The sequence below is a fragment of the Simochromis diagramma genome, unplaced genomic scaffold, assembly GCF_900408965.1.
Source record: "Simochromis diagramma unplaced genomic scaffold, fSimDia1.1 OVJJ01000753.1, whole genome shotgun sequence".
NCBI classification, from domain to species: Eukaryota; Metazoa; Chordata; class Actinopteri; order Cichliformes; family Cichlidae; genus Simochromis; species Simochromis diagramma.
In genome coordinates, this window is record NW_024387523.1 from 11,132,027 (window position 1) to 11,154,287 (window position 22,261).

The 22,261-nt window shown below is 40.2% G+C and overlaps 2 protein-coding genes across 12 annotated transcripts in view; both read left to right on the forward strand.

Moving 5' to 3' along the window:
* The first annotated feature begins 38 nt into the window (after positions 1-38).
* Positions 39-4,202, forward strand: si:ch211-215i13.3 (brain and acute leukemia cytoplasmic protein). Of its 5 annotated transcripts, none has more exons than XR_005694336.1 (4): positions 39-1,164; positions 1,398-1,554; positions 3,162-3,315; positions 3,407-4,202. XR_005694336.1 is itself a non-coding variant. In XM_040020192.1 (4 exons), exons 1-3 carry the CDS (start codon positions 1,026-1,028, stop codon positions 3,285-3,287), a joined length of 390 nt encoding a protein of 129 aa, XP_039876126.1. In that variant the 5' UTR covers positions 478-1,025; the 3' UTR covers positions 3,288-3,315; positions 3,407-4,202. The 5 variants fall into 5 exon arrangements, 4 of the variants coding, with proteins under 4 accessions (XP_039876127.1, XP_039876128.1, XP_039876126.1 ...); XM_040020192.1 differs by having other exon boundaries at positions 478-1,164; positions 1,398-1,522; XM_040020193.1 differs by having other exon boundaries at positions 3,162-4,202.
* Positions 4,203-6,059: 1,857 nt separating this feature from the next.
* spire1a (spire-type actin nucleation factor 1a) overlaps positions 6,060-22,261 on the forward strand; it is a 34,282-nt gene continuing 18,080 nt past the window's right edge. For 6 of the 7 annotated variants that reach the window (XM_040020180.1, XM_040020182.1, XM_040020181.1 and 3 more), the window contains exons 1-2: positions 6,060-6,617; positions 10,927-10,958. In XM_040020180.1, coding sequence (XP_039876114.1) covers positions 6,272-6,617; positions 10,927-10,958 — 378 coding nt within the window. In that variant the 5' untranslated portion in view covers positions 6,060-6,271. The remainder of the gene's footprint in view (positions 6,618-10,926; positions 10,959-22,261) is intronic. The other variant, XM_040020186.1, reaches the window with a different exon arrangement.

The following is a 22,261-nucleotide window of genomic DNA, read 5'->3' on the forward strand; positions in this document are numbered from 1 at the left end:
AAAGGCTAAGTTGTTAAGGGGTGTGATGATTTATGAGGAAATAACATCTCTCTGAAATAAAGATGTGGTTTCAGGTACTACAAGGACCATTTTAAGGTTACTGTTGATACAAGATACACTAACAAAAAGCGTATCTTGAAGATAAAACATACACTAATCAGTTAGAGACAAAAACAACCATGTGCAAAATGACCAGACTCTTCAAAGAGATGCAAAACAAAGATAAATGAATGCAAATTGATTCCAGTGACAATGCTGAGGGATATCAGGAGGGTGTGAGGTTTTGTCTTACATCTTATTCCAAAGTTCATCTTATTTTTCTCTTTGTCCATGTATATGCACGTGTTTTTACACAAAGATGCACATCAAGCTCATAATGATTCACATGTTTGTTTTTTCTCATTATTTGGCTTTTTGTGTCTTTTACAAAATACCTACTCTACATATTCAGTGTTTCTTAATAAGAAGGAGCATATTATTCATTTTCTGTTACCAAACACAGCTATCCATCCACACACGCATTTGTGGGCATGTTTACTCTGATCATAAAGTATTTTAAGCCATTTAAAGCTTCATTATTATCAAATGCAGATCCCCTATAAAAAGTCATTTATTGGCGCCTTATTAAATATAAAAACTGGCATCCACGTTTTGTTGTTGATTGTAAAGATTTAACTCGATAAATTTAATTAAACACAGAAAGAGCAGTTTCGTTTGGCACACACGTTTCCATGTTGATGATGAGGATGCTGGCCGTAGTGATGATGCTGACAATAGCAGCTGTTGATTTCCCTCGTGGCCAATCAGCAGCCACTTTAAGCTCCGCCCTCTCCGGGTGACGCAGGTAGCTCGTGCTGGTCAGCTGGCACTGCTGTTTGAGGAGAGCAGCAGCTTCAGAGCCGCCGACCGATGATGGAAACACGGATGGAGCTTTAGTAGAGAGCCAGGGAGGAGATGCTGCGGATGCTGTGAGACAAAGCGAGCCGTGTTTAAGCCCGCGTCAGCCTCAGCTACACCTGCCGTGGATGATTATCTCGATGGGTTGTGGAGGGAGTCGGGCGGACGCGATCATCGAGCCGAGGTACCATGAAAGCTGGACAAGAGAAACAGAATCGACATGGCTTACTAACACGGATGTAGAGACCCCTCTTCCAGTAGCAAACAGTAAGAGCCTCCGTCATCTCTAAAATAATGAAGAGAAAGATCTTCCATTAAGATGCAAATCCAAATGCATTCTCTTTAGGTGCCATATATGCTGACAGGGTGCAGCCACAAGCTAAACAAACCACTCACACCACAACTTGACCGAGCTGACACAGCCATCGCAGCCATCTCTACTATCTTGTTTTCATGTTTGAAAGAGTGCCACATTTCAAACACTAACCACTGCCCTGTAGGTAAACCTCTGGAAGCCAACATAAGGGAGAAGAGGATGGTGAACACGGGCACCCAGTGTGGGAAGCAGGCCCTCACCACCAGCAGCTCCAACCACCAGAGGAGACCCAGACGCTCTTTTAGTGATGTAGGTGTCACTGGTAGCAGGTACTGGCATGTGTGAGTCCTAAAACATCTTTGCACACATGGTCATGAGCAGGATTTGAGCACCACCAGTAATGCCACATACCAAACCTGCAAAATCACCGTCATCGTCATTAAAGTGTAACTATATTCATCATTAGCTTTTAACATGTTTACATAGAGTGCAGCTAGAGAAGCTTAATCAGCTCGAGCCATCCACATGCCATTTATGCAAGGGCCTGACAGCATTGTTTGCAATTTTACATAACAATAATGTTCATAGCTGATTTACAAGACAGCTATAAGCAAATAATTAAACAGTATGAGATGCCATTTCATTGTTTCTTCACAGTCAGAGTCAACATTTATTAATAACAGTTATTTAAAAAATGTAAGATATTCCTAATATTTCTGATTTAACTTATTCTAGTGAGATTTTTTGCATTCGTTTATTGTACATACCAGAAACTCTTTGAGCTAATCGTGCTGTTTTTGCTGTGGGAAATTTTGTAAAGACACTTAAATATAGTTCACACATACTGTCTCACATACTGCTCATTCATTATATTACAAAATGTCAGTTCATCTGACCTTCGTCAGGTATAAAATTAACATCCCTCCATTATCATTTGTACACTCACTGGCCACTTTATTAAGCACACCTGTTCAGCTGCTCATTAATGCAACAAATCAGCCAATCACATGGCAGTAACTTAATGAATTCAGACATGTAGACATAGTCAAGGTGGCCTGCTGAAGTTCAAACTGAGCACCAGAATGGAGAAGCAAGGTGATATAGGCGACATTGATTGTGACGTCATTGTTGTCAACATGAAGGTATGGATCCATCTTGCCTTGTATCAAAGGTTTAGGCACCATGGTGTGGGGGATATTTTCTTGGCACACTGTGAACCCACAGTACCAACAGACCATTGTTTAAATGTCATAGCCCACCCAAGTATTGTTGCTGACCATGCCCATCTTTTTATGACCACAGTTTACCCATCTTCTGATGGCTTCTTATAACATATCACATCACAAAGCTCAGATGATCTCAAACTGGTTTCTTGAAGAAGACAATGAGTTCAGTGTATTCAAATGACCTCCAGAGTCGGCAGATTTTAATCCAATAGAGCACCTTTGGGATGTGGTGGAACTAGATATTCACATCATGGATGTGAAGCAGACAAATCTGCAGCAGCTGCGTGATCCTGTCGTGTCAGTATCGACCAAAATCCTCCGAGGAATGTTTTCAGCACCTTGTTGAATCTGTGCCTTGAAGAATTACGACAGTATGAATGGGGCACTAGCAAAGTGTACCTAATAAAGTGATTGGTGAGTTTATCTTTTTAAAAAGGAAAAGTAATAACAGAAACTCTCTTTTTTGTGAGGTTTAAATTGAAAATGTTTTTGTTGTTTTCGAAACTGAAATAAGCTTTAAAAAAAGATCTGAAAAATTATTTTATCTTACCAATTATATTTCAGTTTTTCTAAATGACAGTTAAAAATATGTATTAATAATTTAACCTTCCACACATGGAAGAACCTCAGTGACTCACCTCTCAATTGGCCATCTTTGCCCACTCGCTGTTTGTCTAGTGCGGTGACATTTAAATGAAGTGGCATTCCAAATCTTTTCACAGCAACCTACTCGTGACTCCAAAAGGAGGTCATCAAAGGAGGCCAGCGCTTTGTCTAAAGATGGGCAGCCGGTAAGCGCCAACAGCAGTGACGATCCAGAACCTGAAAACGCCTCTGACGAAAGATGAACCTCCACGAGGAGGAAGACGGCTGTAGGTGCGAGTGCCTCTCCAGAGAACAAGATGGAGATTTGAAGACGTGCGTGGCTGATTTTATTTATTTATTTTTATTTTCTATTTTTTGCAAGATCCTGGCTGTTGTTTGCAGTGATTTACAACACAAGCACCTGCAAACGTCTCCATCCAAAGACCTGTGGATGCTGCATCTTCGTTGTGCCATTGCAAATGCATGTGCGAAGAAGAGAGTGGGTAGCGAGCAATGTTCACACTTTACACCATGCTTCTCTCCCATGCTTATGGTGCCAGTCAGGGAATGTGTCATTGTTTTCAGCCAGTGTGAAGAAAAAAAAACAAAACAAAAAAGAAGAAAAGAAAAAAAGAGCAGATTGTCCCATATGCACATGATAATTACAAGCAGTGTGTTCTGTGTGAGGCCTTCCTAAGAATTTGCTTCAGTTCTTTGTGCAAGTATACTCCTTTTGTTGTGAATGATTATCAGTAGTATGGGAACTAATACCGATGCTGTTTAACCTCAGTCAATGCTCTAAGTAATTTTCATTTAAAAGAACCAGAAGTGCTGTTTAGAAGCTGAGACTTGGAGGCGTGAAGCTCGAAGGCTAAAGACTGCCTTTTCCAGCCTTTCGCAAGACATACAAACACATCCGCATGTGCCTACAATTAATCTTGATTCAAAGTGCTGTTGTGTTCTCTTTCAGAGTTTGATTTTTAAAGTTTGCTTTATACTGTTGTGTTCAATACTTCTACTTTACTCTCTGTTACGTTGTAAAATGCACACTTTATATTTAGTATTGTAACATGTACATTTTTTTGGCTTAATACCGGTCTGCATGTATAGATCGGTGCTATGTTAATTTAATCAAAGTCTCTGCCCAAACTTGATCAATAGCAAGCCATTAAAAAAAAATCAATTAAAAAAAAAAAAGCCTATCCAACATATGTAAATACAAGCATACTCAGGAGGATTTTCAGGATGGGGCATCTGGCAAATTAGATCATATGACCAGCAGATGGCGTAGTTGACCAGCTGAGGTCTTAATATCTAAACACAAAGAGGTTTGAAAGTGGTAACAACCACATTAAGAAAAGCTCTGACTTACTGGAGGCTGTCGGCTTTACATGATTGTATGAAGGCCAATCTGTTGGTCATATAAATAAATTTAAGAATCTGAATTAAAATGGTGTGCATGTGATAATGGTCGCTTGTCAAGAGTTTTTAATGACTTTACTTAGATGATGTGATGAAATGTGTACAGACCGCGCCATATTTGTGATGGCAAAACAAACCTCAACGTGTATGTTTCAAAATTACTTTTTTCTTCTTTGCATTAAAATATTTGCTGGCTTTGTAATGTATGAAATCCAGGGGGAAAACAAGTGATCTGAGCATTTATTTCTCATTACACGAATTAAAAGAAATCAACCTTTTCTGTTTCCTATTGTGATTAGACTGGAAAAGCATCCGTTTTGCACTGAGCTATAAACTGTTTCAATTATAAGATAAAGTTTCAAAAGCGTTACTGACTACATTTCCCAATGTAAAATTGGCTTAATTGTAATTATGTGTAATGGTCTCTTTACCTTTAAGAGAGTAATTCATTAGTTTTGCCCAAGCATTATGTAGCCAACTCTGACAATCTCTGATGAGTGAGCAAATCATTTTATAAAACAGTTTTCTGTCATGAGTTTCTTTGTACTTTGCTTCCAAGCAAACAGACTTCATCTTAATTTTATTTTTAAAGTGGTCATGAGCAATAGTTCTTCTCTAGGTGATCTGAAGGTCTTTCAAATGTTTTCTTTTGACATTGGGTGCTTATTCGATTATTTTTAATCCAGTCCTTGTACTTGACCATTTTCAGAGGAATGTGTTTTGTTTTTTTTTTGCTGTTGTTTCTTTTTTTTCTTTTTTTTTTTGGTGGCCTTTTTGTGCCTGTTAAGCAGTCTGTTAGGCCACTAAGGCCACTCGTCAGGTCCCGTGTCAGCTGGTCCATCATTGGTAATGGTAAAGAAATAAGTTCTTCATAAGGAAGGGAAACAGGAACGGAAGGCTGAGGCATGCCAAACTACATAAGAACTGAACTCAAAATCAGTGACAAAAGGTCTTGTGGAGTGATGAATCCAAATTTGAAATTTTGGTTAAGATTGTCAGTATATATGGAGGAGGTCAGGACAGGGGTAAAACACTGAGAATACAGTGAAATTTCCACCAGATTTTGATCTACTTTGCAGTACCAGCTAGAAAGAATCTAATTGACAGTGGCTTCATTTTTCTGCATGACAATGACCCCAAACACATGGATAGAAAAACACACAATAGCACACCATCAGTCAAGTTCAAGCTGTGTTGAAGACTAAAGGCAGCCATACTGAATATTGACTTTGAAGCTGGTTAGAATTGCACAAACTCTGTTTTTGACTGAAATCCTGTACTTCCAAGTATGTTTGCAAATGTTTCAAGAAATATCTGCGCCCAATTCCCATTTCCTTGAAAAATAGTTATAGGAGTAAGTACAGTCCACCACATGATTTGTTGACCTTTGTGACACACCTTTTTAAAACAAAAGCCCAAATCAGGTGTGTCGACTCATACTTCATGTTTAGTTTTTTTTTTAATAAAATATATTTGATAGTTTTTTTATATAATTTAAATGATAATTTATTGATTTATATTTTTGATCAAAAAATATGACCCTTGATTACACACCGGAAGTTCTGTGAGTTATAAAAGACAGGAGTTTTGGCATGTTGCTGATGTTGATTGGTAATTAAACGTTCAGGCTTTAGGACCGCGCGGATCATGTTCTCGGTTGGCTGTGGCTCGGTGTGAACCGTTGGTGCTCCACGGCCACGGTACAGATAACACCTGGCTGACGGAGGAGGCTACATCTTATCATGTAGCTGGGCAGCTCTGGGACGTTACCTGACAAACCTGTTCGTTTTCCCCTTTACGTTATGCGGACAAAAATGATTTGAGGATGGCCAAGCGACCGGGGACTGAGGACGGGATGGTGACTTCGCCCACCGTTCTCCGGAATTTCGCCGCCGATTTGAGCATCGGAGACGTGAACATGGACTGCAGCGACGGAGCCGAGGAGCTCTCTTTAGAAGAAATCCTGGCTTTGTACAGCCAGCCGATAAACGAGGAGCAGGCATGGGCAGTGTGTTACCAGTGTTGTCGGACTTTAGCGCAGAAACACCGGAGGAGAAGCTCCAAGTCTGCCGTTGTCTCATCAGCCGAGCACCCGAGAAGGATTGAGGGACCCGGGAATGTGAGGCTCGGGAGAGACGGGACTGTCAAACTGCACTTTGAAGACAGCGCAGGTAACTAAACCAACCAACCAAGACCGGGCAGGTGTCCGCTTTAGCTTTGTGTGCTATGAGTAACTGCACAGGTTAAACGAGGGAGACTGGCTTTGAACAGGCAGCCGTCAACAACGACAACAAAAAGCATTTTCCTCCACATCCCTGACAGGCCAAACGAATGGAGCATCCCTACGAAGAGGCCATGTTGTTGTAGCTGCCTGCTTTTAGCCATGTGGCGATTTTGTTTACAGGCGCCTATTAATAATACATCATAGATCACCGCATAGCTGCTGGGGGGGGGGAAGACCACGAAAGCTTGTGTGATGAATTATTTACGTTGCGGGTTTGTTCTCATAACAGCGGCTGATATTTACATCACAAACATGATTCATATTAAAGCTCTGTTTAGACTGGTTTGTGAGCAGGGCTGCCTCACAGCCACTCTCCCCTGGAGTACAGCGGTCAGTTAGTCAGCAAACACAAATCACGTGACCTGTTCAAATTGCAGAGCACCTTTTTGGGTGCCAGACTGCGGTGAAACAAAACACTCCCTACAAGCACGAGGCCGGAGACAGATGAGTCACAGCTGCTCTTTGTTGTGACATTTTGGGGTGAATTGGGGGCAAATTTGGGGCCAGGAGGCAGAATCCATTCAACAGCAAGGTGCCAGGTGTAGGCTGAGAGGTTCCACGCAATTTAAATCTAGCTGGATGGAAGTTTGTGTACGCATGTTGACTGTATACATCCTCTGTATCCTCTATATCCACTGTGTTTTTGTTTCCGTCATGCGATTTAGAGGATCCTTGAACGCTTTAATACAGGCTCATTTTCCATACAGATATTTTTGGGTAGTAAATAGACTTTTGTTCTGTACTTGGCTGTACAGATAGGAAAGCAAGTTATGTTTAATTCAATTCAGATTTATTTATACACCAAATCACAGCAGTAATTGCCTCAAGATGCTTTAATTGTAGGGTGAAGACCTTAAAATGATACAGAGAAAACCCCACCAGTCAGATGACACCCCCCCCCCCCCCCCCACTATGAGCAAGTACTTGGCGAAAGTGGGGGGAAACCTTTGCGAGAACCAGGCGGGATGGCAGATATCTGCCACGACCGGTTTGGGGTGAAGGGAGGAAGACACTGTAAGAGAGTCAGACGTTAATAATAAGTAATGCAGAGAGGTGTATAAACATGGTAAAAAAGAAACACTCAGTGCATCATGGGAAGCCCCAGCAATCTAGGCCTATTGCAGTGTAACTAAGGGAGGATCGTCAAAATTGTACTTTTAAATATCCTAGGAATAATAAGTAAACCAGCAGTCTGGGAGTGACACGATCTGTTTGGTTGATACGGTACAATGAGGTCTTTAAGATAAGATGGATCTAAAGTGAGAGTAGATGTCTAAGATGAAAACGGTCGACTTCTATAAGACCCACACCAGAAAAACGTATTAGAAGCCAGCAGGTCTCTGTGTACTGAAACTACAGATGAAACTGTAGTGTATGTCTAAACACAGAAGAAAGGCTTAGTCTTGTACAGCAGCTCAGGTGTGGAGAAAGGTGTGTAATGCCTTTAACTGCATTCCATTAATATTTCAGAGATGAGATTGGGTGTGTCTTTCTGCGCAGCCACATTATGTGGGGAACCTATTTGAACCTTTCTTATTTTTTCCGTCCCCCTGTTTTCAGTTGACCCCTCTGTCCAGCTCTGCCTTGTCTAGACTAACCAGTAATATTGTCTTCCTGTGACTCTGGCTCTCAGAATAAACCGATTCACTCGGTGCTGCTTAGCATCTTTGCACCACCAAAAATAGAACAAATGTGTTGATTAGATGCACTGATTTTCAGAGTGCACATCAGTTCGAGATTATGGGGGAGAGTCCTCTGCTGCTCCTCCTCGCTGGTGGCTGGAGTATTTTTGGGACAGCTTGGCCCTGTCCTGATTCCTATTAGGCCTGGTGATGAGAGAGATGTGAGACCTATTAAGCATCCAGCAGCTGAGTGGCTAGTGTACCACACCGGCATAAAATCAGGGCTTATGCAACCTGCATATGCTATGAGTCAGTGACAAGGTGGCATGATTTGGCCAGCTCCCAGACCACCAACAATAAGCTCCTCAACCCCTCTAGTGATATTGGCCTATATTAAGATTTTGACTGCTGCTGTGGGTGGTTATCAAGAAATCTCAGCAAGCGAAGAAGTGTTTATTTTCGTGACGCACAGCAAACAGAATCGGACTAATAAGCAGCACAAAGTCTTGGCTTATTTTGCGGTGAATCGAGGCGTGATGAACATGCTGCAGTCAGATCAGTTCACATGGAGCATGGGAAAGAATATCTTTGCCTCCTCTCCTGAATGCTGCATCAGACGAGACGTTTGCCCTGATTTCAGTGATCGATACCAGCAGGAGCTTCTTTTCCTTCTAAATTTATTTGACTTGTGGGTAGTGATGGGTAAAGACTTGGCAGATTAATTATCGTGTCTCTCTGTGAAAGCCGCGAATGCCTTTCAGCAGCACAGAGGCTATTTGAATGAACAGAATAGTCAGGCTGACACTACACTCCTCTAAATATGTCCGCTGAGATTTACTTGTCCTGCAAGGGTCCTGGCTGAGCCACCGCTCCTCTGCTGGGACAAACAGAGGATCCAGTGTTTCCCGAATGAGTATTCATGAGTAATTGTTGGCTGTTATTTAGTGGCCTGCAACAGAGTTGTTGCACACTATGAAACAAATGTTTATCATGGATGTGTCCTTGAGCAGGAAGTCTAATTTTATTTGAATAGTTTATGAGTTGAAGCCTAAATGGCACCAGTGTTAGTACGCAGAATGATTGCATCTCTGGCCAAAGTTTCTCATTTATATGCGATGACCTAATTTTACAGTCTGGACTGTTGCTCTTTCATTCTGTACTTTAAACTATTGCCTCATTCTTACCGGTGGTTATAGGTAGCTCAACTCGCTGCCTCAGGTAACTTAATTAGGGCTGAAGTTCATAATTTTAACTTTAACCAGTAGTTAAAAATTCCTAGTCCCCCCAGCACCTGGAATTTTAAAAGTTCCTCGTTTTCTTTCTTTCATGTTGTTTATGAGTGAAAAAACTTTGTAATGATTTGAAGTCATTTGGAGCAGTAGTACCCTCAACAGAGTTGTTGCACAGGCTGAAAATAACCCCTGTATCAACACCCCTGTGTTGGTGTTGTTCCCAGATCATCATAATTAATGTCACATTATCGTGATGTCATAGTTTTGCGATGTAGAAACACCATCCCGACACACACCGAACCCTGACCCCATAACTGTAACCCAAACCACATCCTAATCCTGAACTCTCCCGCATTGGCTGTTATTTTCCACATCGCAAAACTATGGGAATATGAAATATATGAAATTGTATTGAAAAGGAAAAATTTAGATGTTGGGTCAGGATGTTTTGGAGATATATTTTAAAACACTGGATATTTCGAGCATTATTTTTCCATCATGTAAGACGGATTTTATGAACAGACGTGTTTGAACACAAACTGCAGTCTTTTTCTAAACTTAAAGTAATTTTTATGCTGTTGGCATTAAAAATTGGATTTATTGTTATATTTTTCTTCTGGTTACAAAGGAACTGCTTATTTCTATTGATTTTTAGGATGCTTTGTGGACATCTTGAGGCAGTGCTGGGTGGAAAAATAATTGCCTGAAGAGATGTGGAGACCCTGATTTGCTTAGTCTTTTTTTTCTTTTTTCCCCCCAAAACATGAAAGATAATGTGTAGTCATATTTTTTTTTTTTTTTTTTTATTTAAAAAAAAAAAACAAAACCCAATAATTGGTAACATTTCACCTTTTATGCAGGTATTTATTGAAAGGTCATAAACTTGAGGTATTGATTTCTTTTATTTTTCTTTCCATTTTAAGCAATGTATCCATGGAAACAAGAGCGAGAGAATGAGAGCAACGTTTCGATGTTTGAATGAAAATACTACTACAAGCAGCCCCCAGTGGCTGGTTTTGACATCTGTCTGCCTCAGGCGATGTGTGAGCAGTGTGCCGTGACTTGAGAGGAAAACATAATAATTTATTAACTTGCTCTTTTTACAATCATCTTCAGTGCCGTTGAGTAATCTTGCTCGCGTCTTCTAACCTCCATTTTGGTTTGTAACACCGTGTGAAGTTTTCCTCGCTTCGAGGCGCCTTTGGATGATTTGTACAGTGCGTTCCCATAAATGATTAAGAGGGTGTGTTTGACTTGGTGATTGTTACAGGCAGCTACTTGCACAATAAGTGACATCCTCCATTGTATGAGTGAATAACTCTCCTTTCTGCTGTCATTACAGATGAATACCAGTCGGCCCCTACGTCATTAGAGGTGAGTTCACATTCAATTCAATTTAATTCAATTTATAGGTGAAGCAGAAGCACCGACTCATAACAGCAATCACTTTAAGGCGCATTATACTGAAAGGTAAAGACCCTACGGTAAACCCCAACAATCACACGACCCCCAGTAAGCAAGGACTTGGCAACAGTGGGAAGGAAAAACTCCCTTTTAGCAGGACGAAACCTCCAGCTGAGCCAGGCTCAGGGAGGCAGGGAGGGTCAGTCATCTGCTTTGACCGGTTGGTGGGGTGAGGAGGGGAAGATGGGACAAAAGACACACTGTGGTAGAGAAAGCCAGTAATCAGTTTTGAACAGTGTTTTTTTTTTTTTTTTTTTTTTTTCTCCCCCTTTCAGTGATCCCAGTAGAACATGTGGACGTTACTTAACCGTTTGAATTAAATGTTTACAGTCTTTTCATTTCACAGGAAGACTATTAATTTGCTTCAACGCAGACAAAACAATTTCACAATCTGTTGCCATTAGTCTGACCATCACTGCTCCCATTACGTAGAAGGAACACTACAAATAGGCTGGCGTGGCAGTTGTGGTGCAGCGTTGTTCACTCTGGCCCTGCACAAAAACATTCCCTCATGTCTTGTGAGTGCAAGCAGATATTAAGCATTAGCCCATTTTCACTTTACAGACTAGGAGAAATATGGGGTGGGGAGCACATCCCAGCCAGACCTGTGATGCGCTTAAACCTGAGCAAGTGGGTAAGAGCGCAATACAAATAGCGCTCTTTAGTTTGTTCTGCAGTTATTGTTTGTGCTGCACTTAAAAAGAGCAGCTCTGTTGTTGTTCACCGAATGTTGTTGTTCATCGGTTTATTTTTAGCTCTCATCGCGTCAAACCTAATCGCCAAAACCACGTTAAAAGGACATGTGCCCAGTGTGTGTTTGTCCAGCACTATGTGCTGTATAATGTTGGGAGGAGAAGTCTTCATTATGTGTACAGAGAGGATACTTTGTGTAATTGGTCCATCAGGTCTGAGCAGTTCATGTTTGTCTTTGTTCACGTGATCTCAGGCATGCACAGTATGCAGCTGTCCCTGCATGGCTAAGTTTGAAATAGAATTTCTCTTCGTCAGCTGATGGTCAACACTGACTATCTCAGGGCTGAAGCAGACCTGTGGCAGCTTGGTTAGAAGTGAAAATGCTTAACTTGGGTTGGTTTTCTTTGCAAGTTCATGCATCTGCCATTGCATGATTGGTTTCTACAAATAAGCTGGGAAGAGGGTGTGGGTTTTTTTTTTGGTTGTTTTTTTTTTGGTGGTGATAATATCTTGCATGATAGTTATTGTTACCAAGTTTTTCAAAGCGTGAAAGTTCCACTGAGGGAAATGTGGTTTAAGGCTTTAAAAACTGTGTTTATCAGCTTATGCACAAATGTAACCAAAAGAGCACTTGGAGAGAATCTTCTGCAAATCCCAAAGGCTCTTGTCTGATTTTTTTTAATTTTATTTATTTATTTTTTTAAAGAGTGATAGCGATCTCTTTAGGGGGGAAAAAGGAGGGAAAGATTTTGGCTCAGGTATCATGCAAATTGGTTTTGCTCTTTAAAAAAAATTCCCGTCTGCATCTTGCAAGTGGAAATTAATTCTTCTATCCAACCCATCAAGGAAATTGACGCCCAAGTTTCGTTTGTTGTGTCTGTGGATATGCTCCACTTCCCCACCAGGTTTCATGAAACTCCAGTTGTTGGTTTTTGTGTAATCCTGCTGACAGACTGAAAACATGTCTCCACCCTGGGTTTTGCGCTTTGGAGGAATTACCTGTCACCTGGGCAGAGCACAGTTTTCCCACGTGATGGTGACAGCATTGATGTGTTTTATTAGAGCTGGAATTTATTTTTTAAAATCACTGCTTTTATATGGACCAATCATCTGACTTTTCCTTTAGAAGCACTCTGAAGTTTAAATATTTTCAAATCTAAATTTAGAAATTGTATTTTTGTAATTTCTTTTTAATTGGCGATTTGCATGAGAACCTAGCTCTTGCAGAAATAGACAATGCCAGACACTAAAAGGGTGAGAACACAAAAGTAAAATAGAGTTAAAGTGAATTGAATTTCACTTTAACTGGGAATGATAATAGTGTTGTCAGAAAACTTTATAAAGACATTTAATTTAAGTGGGTAGCGTCTTTCTGTCTATCAGTATAGCCAGTACGGTCAGTATAGCCAGTACGGTCAGTATAGCCAGTACGGTCAGTATAGCCAGTACGGTCAGTATAGCCAATACGTGTAAAATGCTTTAAATTAAACCTGCTGAGCATAAGCATGTTAGCATTGTCTGTCTGGACGGGCTGGCATGCTCAACTAGTGATCCGATCACTGCTGTAACTGCCTGCCTCTAAGAGCTGGTAACTGCGTTTCAGCTTAATTTAATAATGTAAAGTCTTCTGACATTAATTAGAACTGTAAATTCATCCCATTGTTTTCTCCTGACCAATCTGCCTTCGGATAATTTGGGAAAATTGATTTATATCCCTTGCACACAAAAGGTGCAAAGGTGTTTATGGCCTAATTCCTGTGCTCCTAATTCTTGACTTTACATGTTTTTGTTGTGTCTCAGTCGCTTGTGGAAGTGAGTCAGCCACTACCCCTCTCTCTTACCTCTGCTTCTAGTTTTTGGAGCCAATCACTAGCTTGTTAACACCTGCTTTACAACCAGTAAAAATGGGTGTAATGGGTAATCAGTAACGCTAGAGAAACAAATCATCTTTTCCTGACATTAAAAACGGTGGCATATTTGGCTTTCTCTTCTAGTGCTCTGTCATCTTTTAGGAAAAAAATGTTTGAGTTGTACTGTGCACCTTCTGTTGTAGCCTACAGGGCAAGCTTAACCTAGTTTGTCCTCATCTGAAGATTAAGGTGAGATTACTGGTAGTATCCTATTACAAGGTCCCCAGGTTGCCAGATCTGCACTTTGGGGCCAAAATGATTAGTTTTCCAGTATAATGTTCGAAGTAAACCCTTGGAATTAATATAGATTGTAGTGGGCTGAGGTTTAGCTTTAGGGATTCTCAGAAAATTGGAGTTAATGCAACCTGTCTTTAGGTCTGTTTTTCTACTGCTTAAAACATTATACCCTTAAAGATCAGTTTAAAGTCCATGTGGGGACCATCATGTTGTGTTTTGTAGATTAAGCTTCTCAGATTGGGTAGAAATTGCATATATTTGCATTTCAGCATCGTGCAGTTGTGACTTCCGCTCTGTAGCGGGTTAAGCAGGTGCTGCTATGAGGGTTCTGTAAGCGCAGGGGCTGGATGTTTCTCCCTTCACCCTTATGTATGTCACTGGAGGTTATTAGCCTTGTCCCTGCAGAGACTGCCCTTCAGTTGTGTCAGCTTTGACGAAAGAGTGCACATTTGTGGAAGAAACGGGGTTTTCTTTATGTAGATCTCAGGCACGGCCGAGGATTGTTCTGATCTGTTTTCTGCATGCTTGTTTGTAGACGCAACTTTTGAATTCAGTCGCAGTCCCCCGGGGTGAGTCTCAGTTGGATCCCTGTATGCCCAACATGTACCAGTGACCTCATTATGTTGCACCCTGCTTTTATTCAAATTGATCAATTGATTTTTTTTTTTTTGGGGGGATGCTGACTGCTTTTCTTTTAAAGCGGCTGGCATTACAGTCCCTGAGGTTACATTTCTGCCTGTACAAGAAAATTCACACAGAAACTAAACCGCAGGGATCTGTTTAGCATTTAGTGCTATTCTGGTCAAGGTTTTCTATTTATATCTAACACTGAAGAAGCTCTTGCTCAGTATTTATTTTTATTGTTTCTTTTTTTTATGTGGTCCAGCCAGGCTTGAGAGATTAATATTTTTCTCCTGCTTGGTCTGTCAAGTCTATAAAGTTATCAGATCTTTAGCTCTTTGTGGTTTTTGGAACAAGAGGAGCTGTTTTTCTGCTGTGCCATAGAAGCTGTCTGTCAGATTTGTGGTGTTTAGAGCTACTTTAGGGATTCTGACAGCATTTAGGTCAAACTCAGTGGGAGGACTTTTCCAGCTGGTGATTAGTGTATTTCACTGCAGCCTTGAAACTCTGTAGGTTTGTGCTTTTCAGAGCATTTTTTTTTTTTTTATTTTTTTTATTATTTTTTTAATTATATCCACACACTGCCATTGGCTTGAAGCTGTTTGATTAAAAGCCAATTCTTTGTGTGATGTATTCAGTCTCAGCTCATGTGTAGTTTTTATCTGTATGTGCCTTTTTTTCTTTCAAAAATGTTATCCTGCATTTTCAGTGTCTGCTTTTATGCCAGTTTCCTATTGAAGTGGAAATGATCATATGTAACATCAGAGCTGACTGTTCTCAGGGCTCAGCGTTTTTCAGTTGACTTCACTGATGAATGCAAACTCAGCTGAGTTTGACCTGAAGACGTAAAGAAGCTCCGTCTTCTGTCCCACTCTGAAATGGGAAGGTGATGCTTCAGACCGGAGGAGGCTGAGCATCCGCTCCTGCAGTGGAAGACCTCACGGTTTAACTTTGGTTATGTAACTGTCTGTGTTGTGGTGGCTTCACTCTACTGCTGCAGCAAATGCTGAAGGCGGCTTATCTGATGCCTTTGTGAAATCTAAAGGCCGCAGTGATACCCAGGGCTGTGCGATTGTGTTACCTCTGCTCCAGGAATCTGTTCGGATAGTTGGTGTAGTCTGCAAAAGGGAAACTGTCTCCATTTCCGGTTCCACTACAGCTTGGAGAGTAGCTGGACAGTGTTTGTAGACACGTCCATCACTTTCATGCAAATTACAACCGCGTTACTGACTATAGTAGTGACCAAAGCAATCACAAGGAGGGATTTTTCTTTTCTCCAAATCAGTAATGCACATTCTTCCCTCACGACAGGTGGCTGACAGATGGTCATGAACTGACCTTCATAGGCCTGCGTGACTGGTCATTTAAAAATCATGCAACTGCTTTCAACTGGTCAGGAAATCCTAATTTCTCCCCTCATGCCCAGTGGCTGCCAGATGGGACTTTATTTGCCCGATCTTACATTGTCATCGTGATTGTCATTTGTCCAAGATGGTGGACAAGTTAACATCATGTGGTTACGTGTCTGCAAAACCTCAATAAGCAAATTTCATTTCATTAATGGCCACATCAAGGGCCAGACATGCAGTTTATTGATATGCTTTAATTTAATTTTCTTATAAAAAGAAATGTTGGAGGTCACATAGAGGCTTCGTACAGGCAGTTCTGTCCACAGAAAGCTGTTCTCGCACATGCTTCTACAAGTATCACCTAACACGTTTCATAGATCCGAACTTATGGCTGTGTCAAAAAGATCGTGTAGTTCACGTGCATCATAGAGCCTGGTGCTGAAATTAGCCATGATAAAATCTACATTTTCAGTTTAAAGATGAACCAAAAACCTCAAATTGGCCTCTGTGACTTGGCCATTTCCTCTTGTCGTCATCATTTCCACATCACACAATATTAGACTTGAGCTTTTGCTATAGTTGAAATGTTTTTAAGCTCAGCAAGTTTCTTGAGCTGTGGTCCCGTTCATGACTGCTGCTAGGCCGTTTTTAAAATGCTGACAGTCTGTTGTCAAAGAATATAAAGAAGACTTCAGGTTCCTGAAATTGTGCCTTTAAGTTTGTGCAGTTTGGTATATGCATGAGGTGAGTGCCATTGAAAGATACAACCAGATCTTATTAAGAACCCAAAGTGATAGGCGACGGGATTTGACCCGCCACCTTGAGTTAAAGCAAGGCCCACCAATTATTTCATTGGCTGGCAACAACCTGCATGTTTAGAATCACTAGTGAAACTTTGAGTTTACTCACCTGTACCTTGAACCTTACCTTGAGGATTATTTGACTAGTACTATGTTTAATGATCAGACTAGTTGTAAATTCTGCACAAATTGGGTAGAGGTCTCAGCAGCACATGAGCCTGACTTCTTTCTGCTTTGCTCGTGTGAGGATGTGCTGCTCTTCAGCACAAACGACTCATTCTTTGCACATCTGCGTAAGTGCTGACTCACTGATGGTTTTCCCTCCATCTTGGTTGCTCCTTGTACTGCTTTTCAGCTTATGCAACTACAAGAACTACAACTATACAAGAGAATGTAAACAGTTGAGTTTTTTGCGATCTATTTAAAATAGTGAAAATTTGAATTGGCTACACATAAAACATACTGTAGTAGGAAGAGTTCTGTTTTGCTCAAAAACCCACATTGAACTGCACTTTGCAGAATAGGTTTCTGTGCTTTAATGTTGGTAAAACACTGTTTTTTCCTCACGATGTAGACTGCTGGAGCACATTTTCTCACCCTTTGTTTAAAACTCCCTCTTTAACATCCTAAACCTAGTCTGCTTAGCTGGTTCAATGAAAATATGGCAAAGCTGGTTACATAGTCATGGTGTTTCCTGGCTTAAAATAGTCCTTTGGAGGCTCATTATATGCATAAACTCTATTGGTCCACATAAAGTTAAACAAAAAGTCTGTATTTGCTTGCCTAACAATAGGCTGTGTATTTTCCAGGCTAATTTTGGTGAATTTGAGTAAGTAAAAATGACAAAACCTCACCAAAAATGCTTATATTTGGGAAAAGAAACACTGATTTTTGTAGGTGTTGGCTTGCATCAAGGTTTGATGCAAGCCAACACTTTGAACTGTGAATGTCTGAACCAGAATCACACTGAGATGAGATTCTGGAAACTGCAAAATATTGTGCCAAAGTAGCTTGCATCCAGACCATTTTTACATGTTAACATGTGCACCATCAGCAAATTTTTTTTTTTTTTTTTTTTTTTTTTTTAAAAAAAAGCAACATAAAAACACAGTCGCTGACACCCAAGCCTTTTTATTGGTTTCAAATAGCCTTCCAGTTATCCCTCAGGATTAAAATTCATCATCCAAGCTGGTAGCAGATCCAGTGGTAGCATAAGCCACATTAGATGTATAAGAACATGCTAATTATTTAGCTTTTCTGTCCTCAAATTGCTTGAGTGCTTGAAGAATTTGTTTGCTTTTGCAACCAACAGAACATTTAGCGTGCTTTGCTTGTGGTTGGAACATACTGGCGTTAAGGAAGTAGGTCTAACAAGGAAATGAAGGAATATGGCAAAGTGTTCTTTGTTTAAGGGTGTATTATTATATAAATGTTTCAGGTAGTAACATAGCACAGAGCCTAATCTGGGGAATATATATAGATAGATAGATAGATATATATCCATCCTCATACAGGAAATGGGGGGTGCTCTGTGGTTTATTTAACTATCAGACAACCAAGGTTAGTTGTATGACAGATTAATGACTTTTCCAACCAAATACATGCACGCACACACTCCTCCCTAGCTGTTGAGACAAAAAAAATGTGCTTACTTATGAGTTCTTTATTTTATTGTCAGACAACTACTGTCTGAGTGTGCAGCTAGTACAGACCTGTTTTAACTAATTAACTGTGGAAATACTCCCAAATTTGCTGATCTGCTTTCTTTTTTTTCTTTTTTTTTTTCTTCTTTTTTTTTTTTTTAAATGGTTTCATACACTAAAAATATGTTCCAATTATTGTGAATTGTGATCTGCCTTTTTGGTTCAAGAGTGAACATGAAATCTGTGAGGTGGACAAAGGTTATTCATGAATGAGAAATTCTTTTTGTATTTTGTCACAGATTCTTAAGATAATGCCTCTGGCACAGGGAAGTAGATTCTCTATGTAAAATCCCTCATTGTTAAAAACTTTCCCCATGCAGTGATGTAATGCAGATGGTTACTATCTTTCTTTGTGGAGGTTGAGGGAAAGTGCACTCTATTTTGAGTGGATTGGTGATTCACAATCTTGAGGATTCTTGTAAACTTTCTGAGAAAGCCTGTCACGGAGCTCAAGCTGAATTCATTCTGTGTTACGATTTTCTTTTTCTTTGGCACCCAGATGACTCATCCTGCTGCATTTCCTACTAGGCATTTTTAAACACTGGTCATATCCCGTGTTACCTGCTGTGGCTGCTTGGGAATTTACTTGGAGCCTTATTCACCTAATACTTTGCTACCACACTTATCCTGTAGCTTAAATCCCAGCAGTGGTTTTCCTGGCTGCCTTTCACAGCTGTTTACCCACATGCTTCCTCTTCCTCCACCTCACTGCCTCAATCCTCTGAATCACAAGTTTTCAGATGTGACTGTTTTCAGTTACACTCACCACAATCTATATTTTCCTTATTTCCTCTCCTGTTTTCTTTTCAATAAGTCTGGCTTTTGATACATAAGATGCCTCTTCCCCATTCCTTCTGACTTGAACTCAAAGGAACTTTCTCCATATGTTGCTGAACAGAATTATTTAGCTGCTGTGTTGGTTGACCTGTGGCCCGTTCCCACTGAACACTGATTCTTCCATCCTTCAGCTCCCTTTGAGTTAAGGTTACCAGTTGGGGTCTGGTAACCTTAACTCCAGTCGGAGTCTGTGAGCCGTCATAGGGTGAGAGGCGAGATACATCCTGTTCACCTAACCCTAATCCAAAACCATTCATGCTTACATTCACACCTGCTGACAATTTAGATTGTACAGTTAACCGAACTCTTTGAACTGTTCTTTATGCAGCCCCTACAGATTTATACACATCTGCACAGCCAACAGCCGTGGCTGCCGATATTTTTGGGTTGATATCATTCTTGTGAGTTCAGTATCTCTTGAAGATGTTTAGAGAATTTCTTCAGATTCTTCAAACTTTGATACAGTTGAAAGCATCAAGCATGTAAGCTGCAGGTTGGAGGCATAAGTGTGATTTATAGCCATTTATAATTCTGTATGGACCATATGTGGCAAAATTCATCCAAATTATCGGGAATATTGTACTTGGTGCTTAATTATTGTATTAAACAGTGATCCTTACTGTGTTAGTTGCTGTTGAACCACTGGACAATCACTGAAACTAATTTTGTGTTTGATTAGAAAATTTGATTCAAACAGCAACTGTTGGCTAAACGTACTCTTGACCCACCACTACAGAAAATGTTCCTTAACTGGACATGTAGTATAGTGAGACTGCTTAGCCTGGACATGAATACACGAGGTTTCTTATGTATACGTGGTGCAGTATAAAGCTGATGATCCTTTTTGCCTGTGAATGAGATCCCCATGTGCAGACGGTCACTCCTGAATTTCCTAGTTTCCCTGCCCACTACGGTGCATGTTGTACTACAGATGGATTAAAAGGTTACATAATAAGACACTAAGGAATAGGATATTTGTTTTAGCCTGGGAACAGGATTATCAACTGCACACAGAGATGATTGAGGAATGATAACGATGTAACACTATGAAAGCAATCTTTTCCCAGTGAGAATAGGTGGGTTGATTTTTGGAAATTGAGAGAATCCATTCCTGCTTTTTTAATTTTTTTTTTTTAATTTTTTAAAATTTTTTTATTTTTTAAATCTTTTCTTTCTGGGGGGCATTTTTTTTTTTTTTAAATCTTTTGATGTTTAATAGGCAAACAAATTGTATTATTGGTTATAATCCAATATGCATATCTGTGCACAGACTTTGAAGAGCAGGTGCTCACGTCAGAAAAAGCCATTATAAAATAATAAGAAAATATTGAGTTGCACACAGTAGCAGACGCTTTCCTTGCTTGCGTACTTACCGATTTATTTATATCTATGAAAATATTTTCATAAAGAGTCGGTGATCTTATTCAATTTCATAATGTTCCAAAATATCATACACTTAAGTAATGAAAATTATGAAAAATCGATAAAATTTACAGTGATGTGTTGTGACTCCACGCAGATATGTTGAGGACTAATGCTCATTATGATCACATGGTTCTTTCTGTTGTCACACATGGGGTCCAACAGAGCTCAGGTGATTTTTAAAGCAGAATAGCTTGCTTTTTATAAATGGGCTGTTACTGCTTATGTTCGTCCGGCTGTACCGACATGCTGTAATCGTATCTCAACTTCATAATGCTGACAAACGTGGACGAAGCTAGTGCAAACACGGTCATTACTTGGCTGTCGCTAATAAAAGCAGGTCAGAGCCATGCTGCTGCTCCTCTGGGTGCTGCAACGGCACGCATAGCTGGCTGTGAAGATAAGATTTCTGGGCCGGGCATTGTTGGGCAGAGGTTGGTTTTTGTTTAATAAAATTGGAAATTAATTATATACAGTTTCTAAAATCCCAAGGCGTTGAATTAACTGAAACTGATGCCCATTCAGAACTCTATCTTTCACCATGATCATGGGTTCAGAATTTTTTGTCTGACCCTGTGATTCCTCAGATATGTTACCAGACCCGTTTTGGCTTTTGGACTATACAAACAAAACAAACAACAAAATTAAAAAACAAACAAAAAAAACAAAACATTTAAGCTACAATGTGCTGCACCTTGATGTACCAGGACATCAAGTACATTGTCACAACTGTGAAAATGGATCGTACAGTATCAAAGTAAAATCCCACACTCTAGAACTGCGTGGTTTGTGTCAGTTATTTTAGTAGTCAGTCTGATTAAATGAGTTTCTTTTCGCCTTGTTGACCTTAACATACCTAAACGTGTGCACTCCACACCCTTCTCTTCCATGTAGTACACTCCCAGACTCCAAAGACGTGTGCAGTGCTGTTTTTGGCACCAAACCAGCGCATATCCAGCCATGCCCATCAGAACTAGCTTCACTCACAGCAACGGTCTGGTTTGTTTGGGACGCCTCCCTCTTTCAACAATACACATCTGGAAATAGAATATGCAGTGCAGTAATGACAGAGCATTTATTTAATGGCTCTGGTGACAAGTGGCAAACAAAATAAACACAGAAGTTACAGCAAATGGCAAAATTTACTGAAGTCAATTTTTGTGTTTGCTGCTGAAACTTCAGGTGAAGTGCTCTGTATCCTTAGCCTTTGAGTATCAAAGGATGTCCACATGCGGAATAGTATTTTAATTTTTGTGGGTACTTTGCTAAATGTCTTCACTCCCACTGCGCTCTGAAATCATTTGGCCCGGTCATAACGATATCTGACGTTTCCAAGGTTGTTTCAGGTCGACTGGCCAATACTTCCGACACTTGTTGTCCTCAGACCGAGGGTTACAGTGGGGCAAAAAAGTATTTAGTCAGCCACCGATTGTGCAAGTTCCCCCACCTAAAATGATGACAGAGGTCAGTAATTTGCACCAGAGGTACACTTCAACTGTGAGAGACAGAATGTGGAAAAAAAATATCCATGAATCCACATGGTAGGATTTGTAAAGAATTTATTCGTAAATCAGGGTGGAAAATAAGTATTTGGTCAATAACAAAAATACAACTCAATACTTTGTAACATAACCTTTGTTG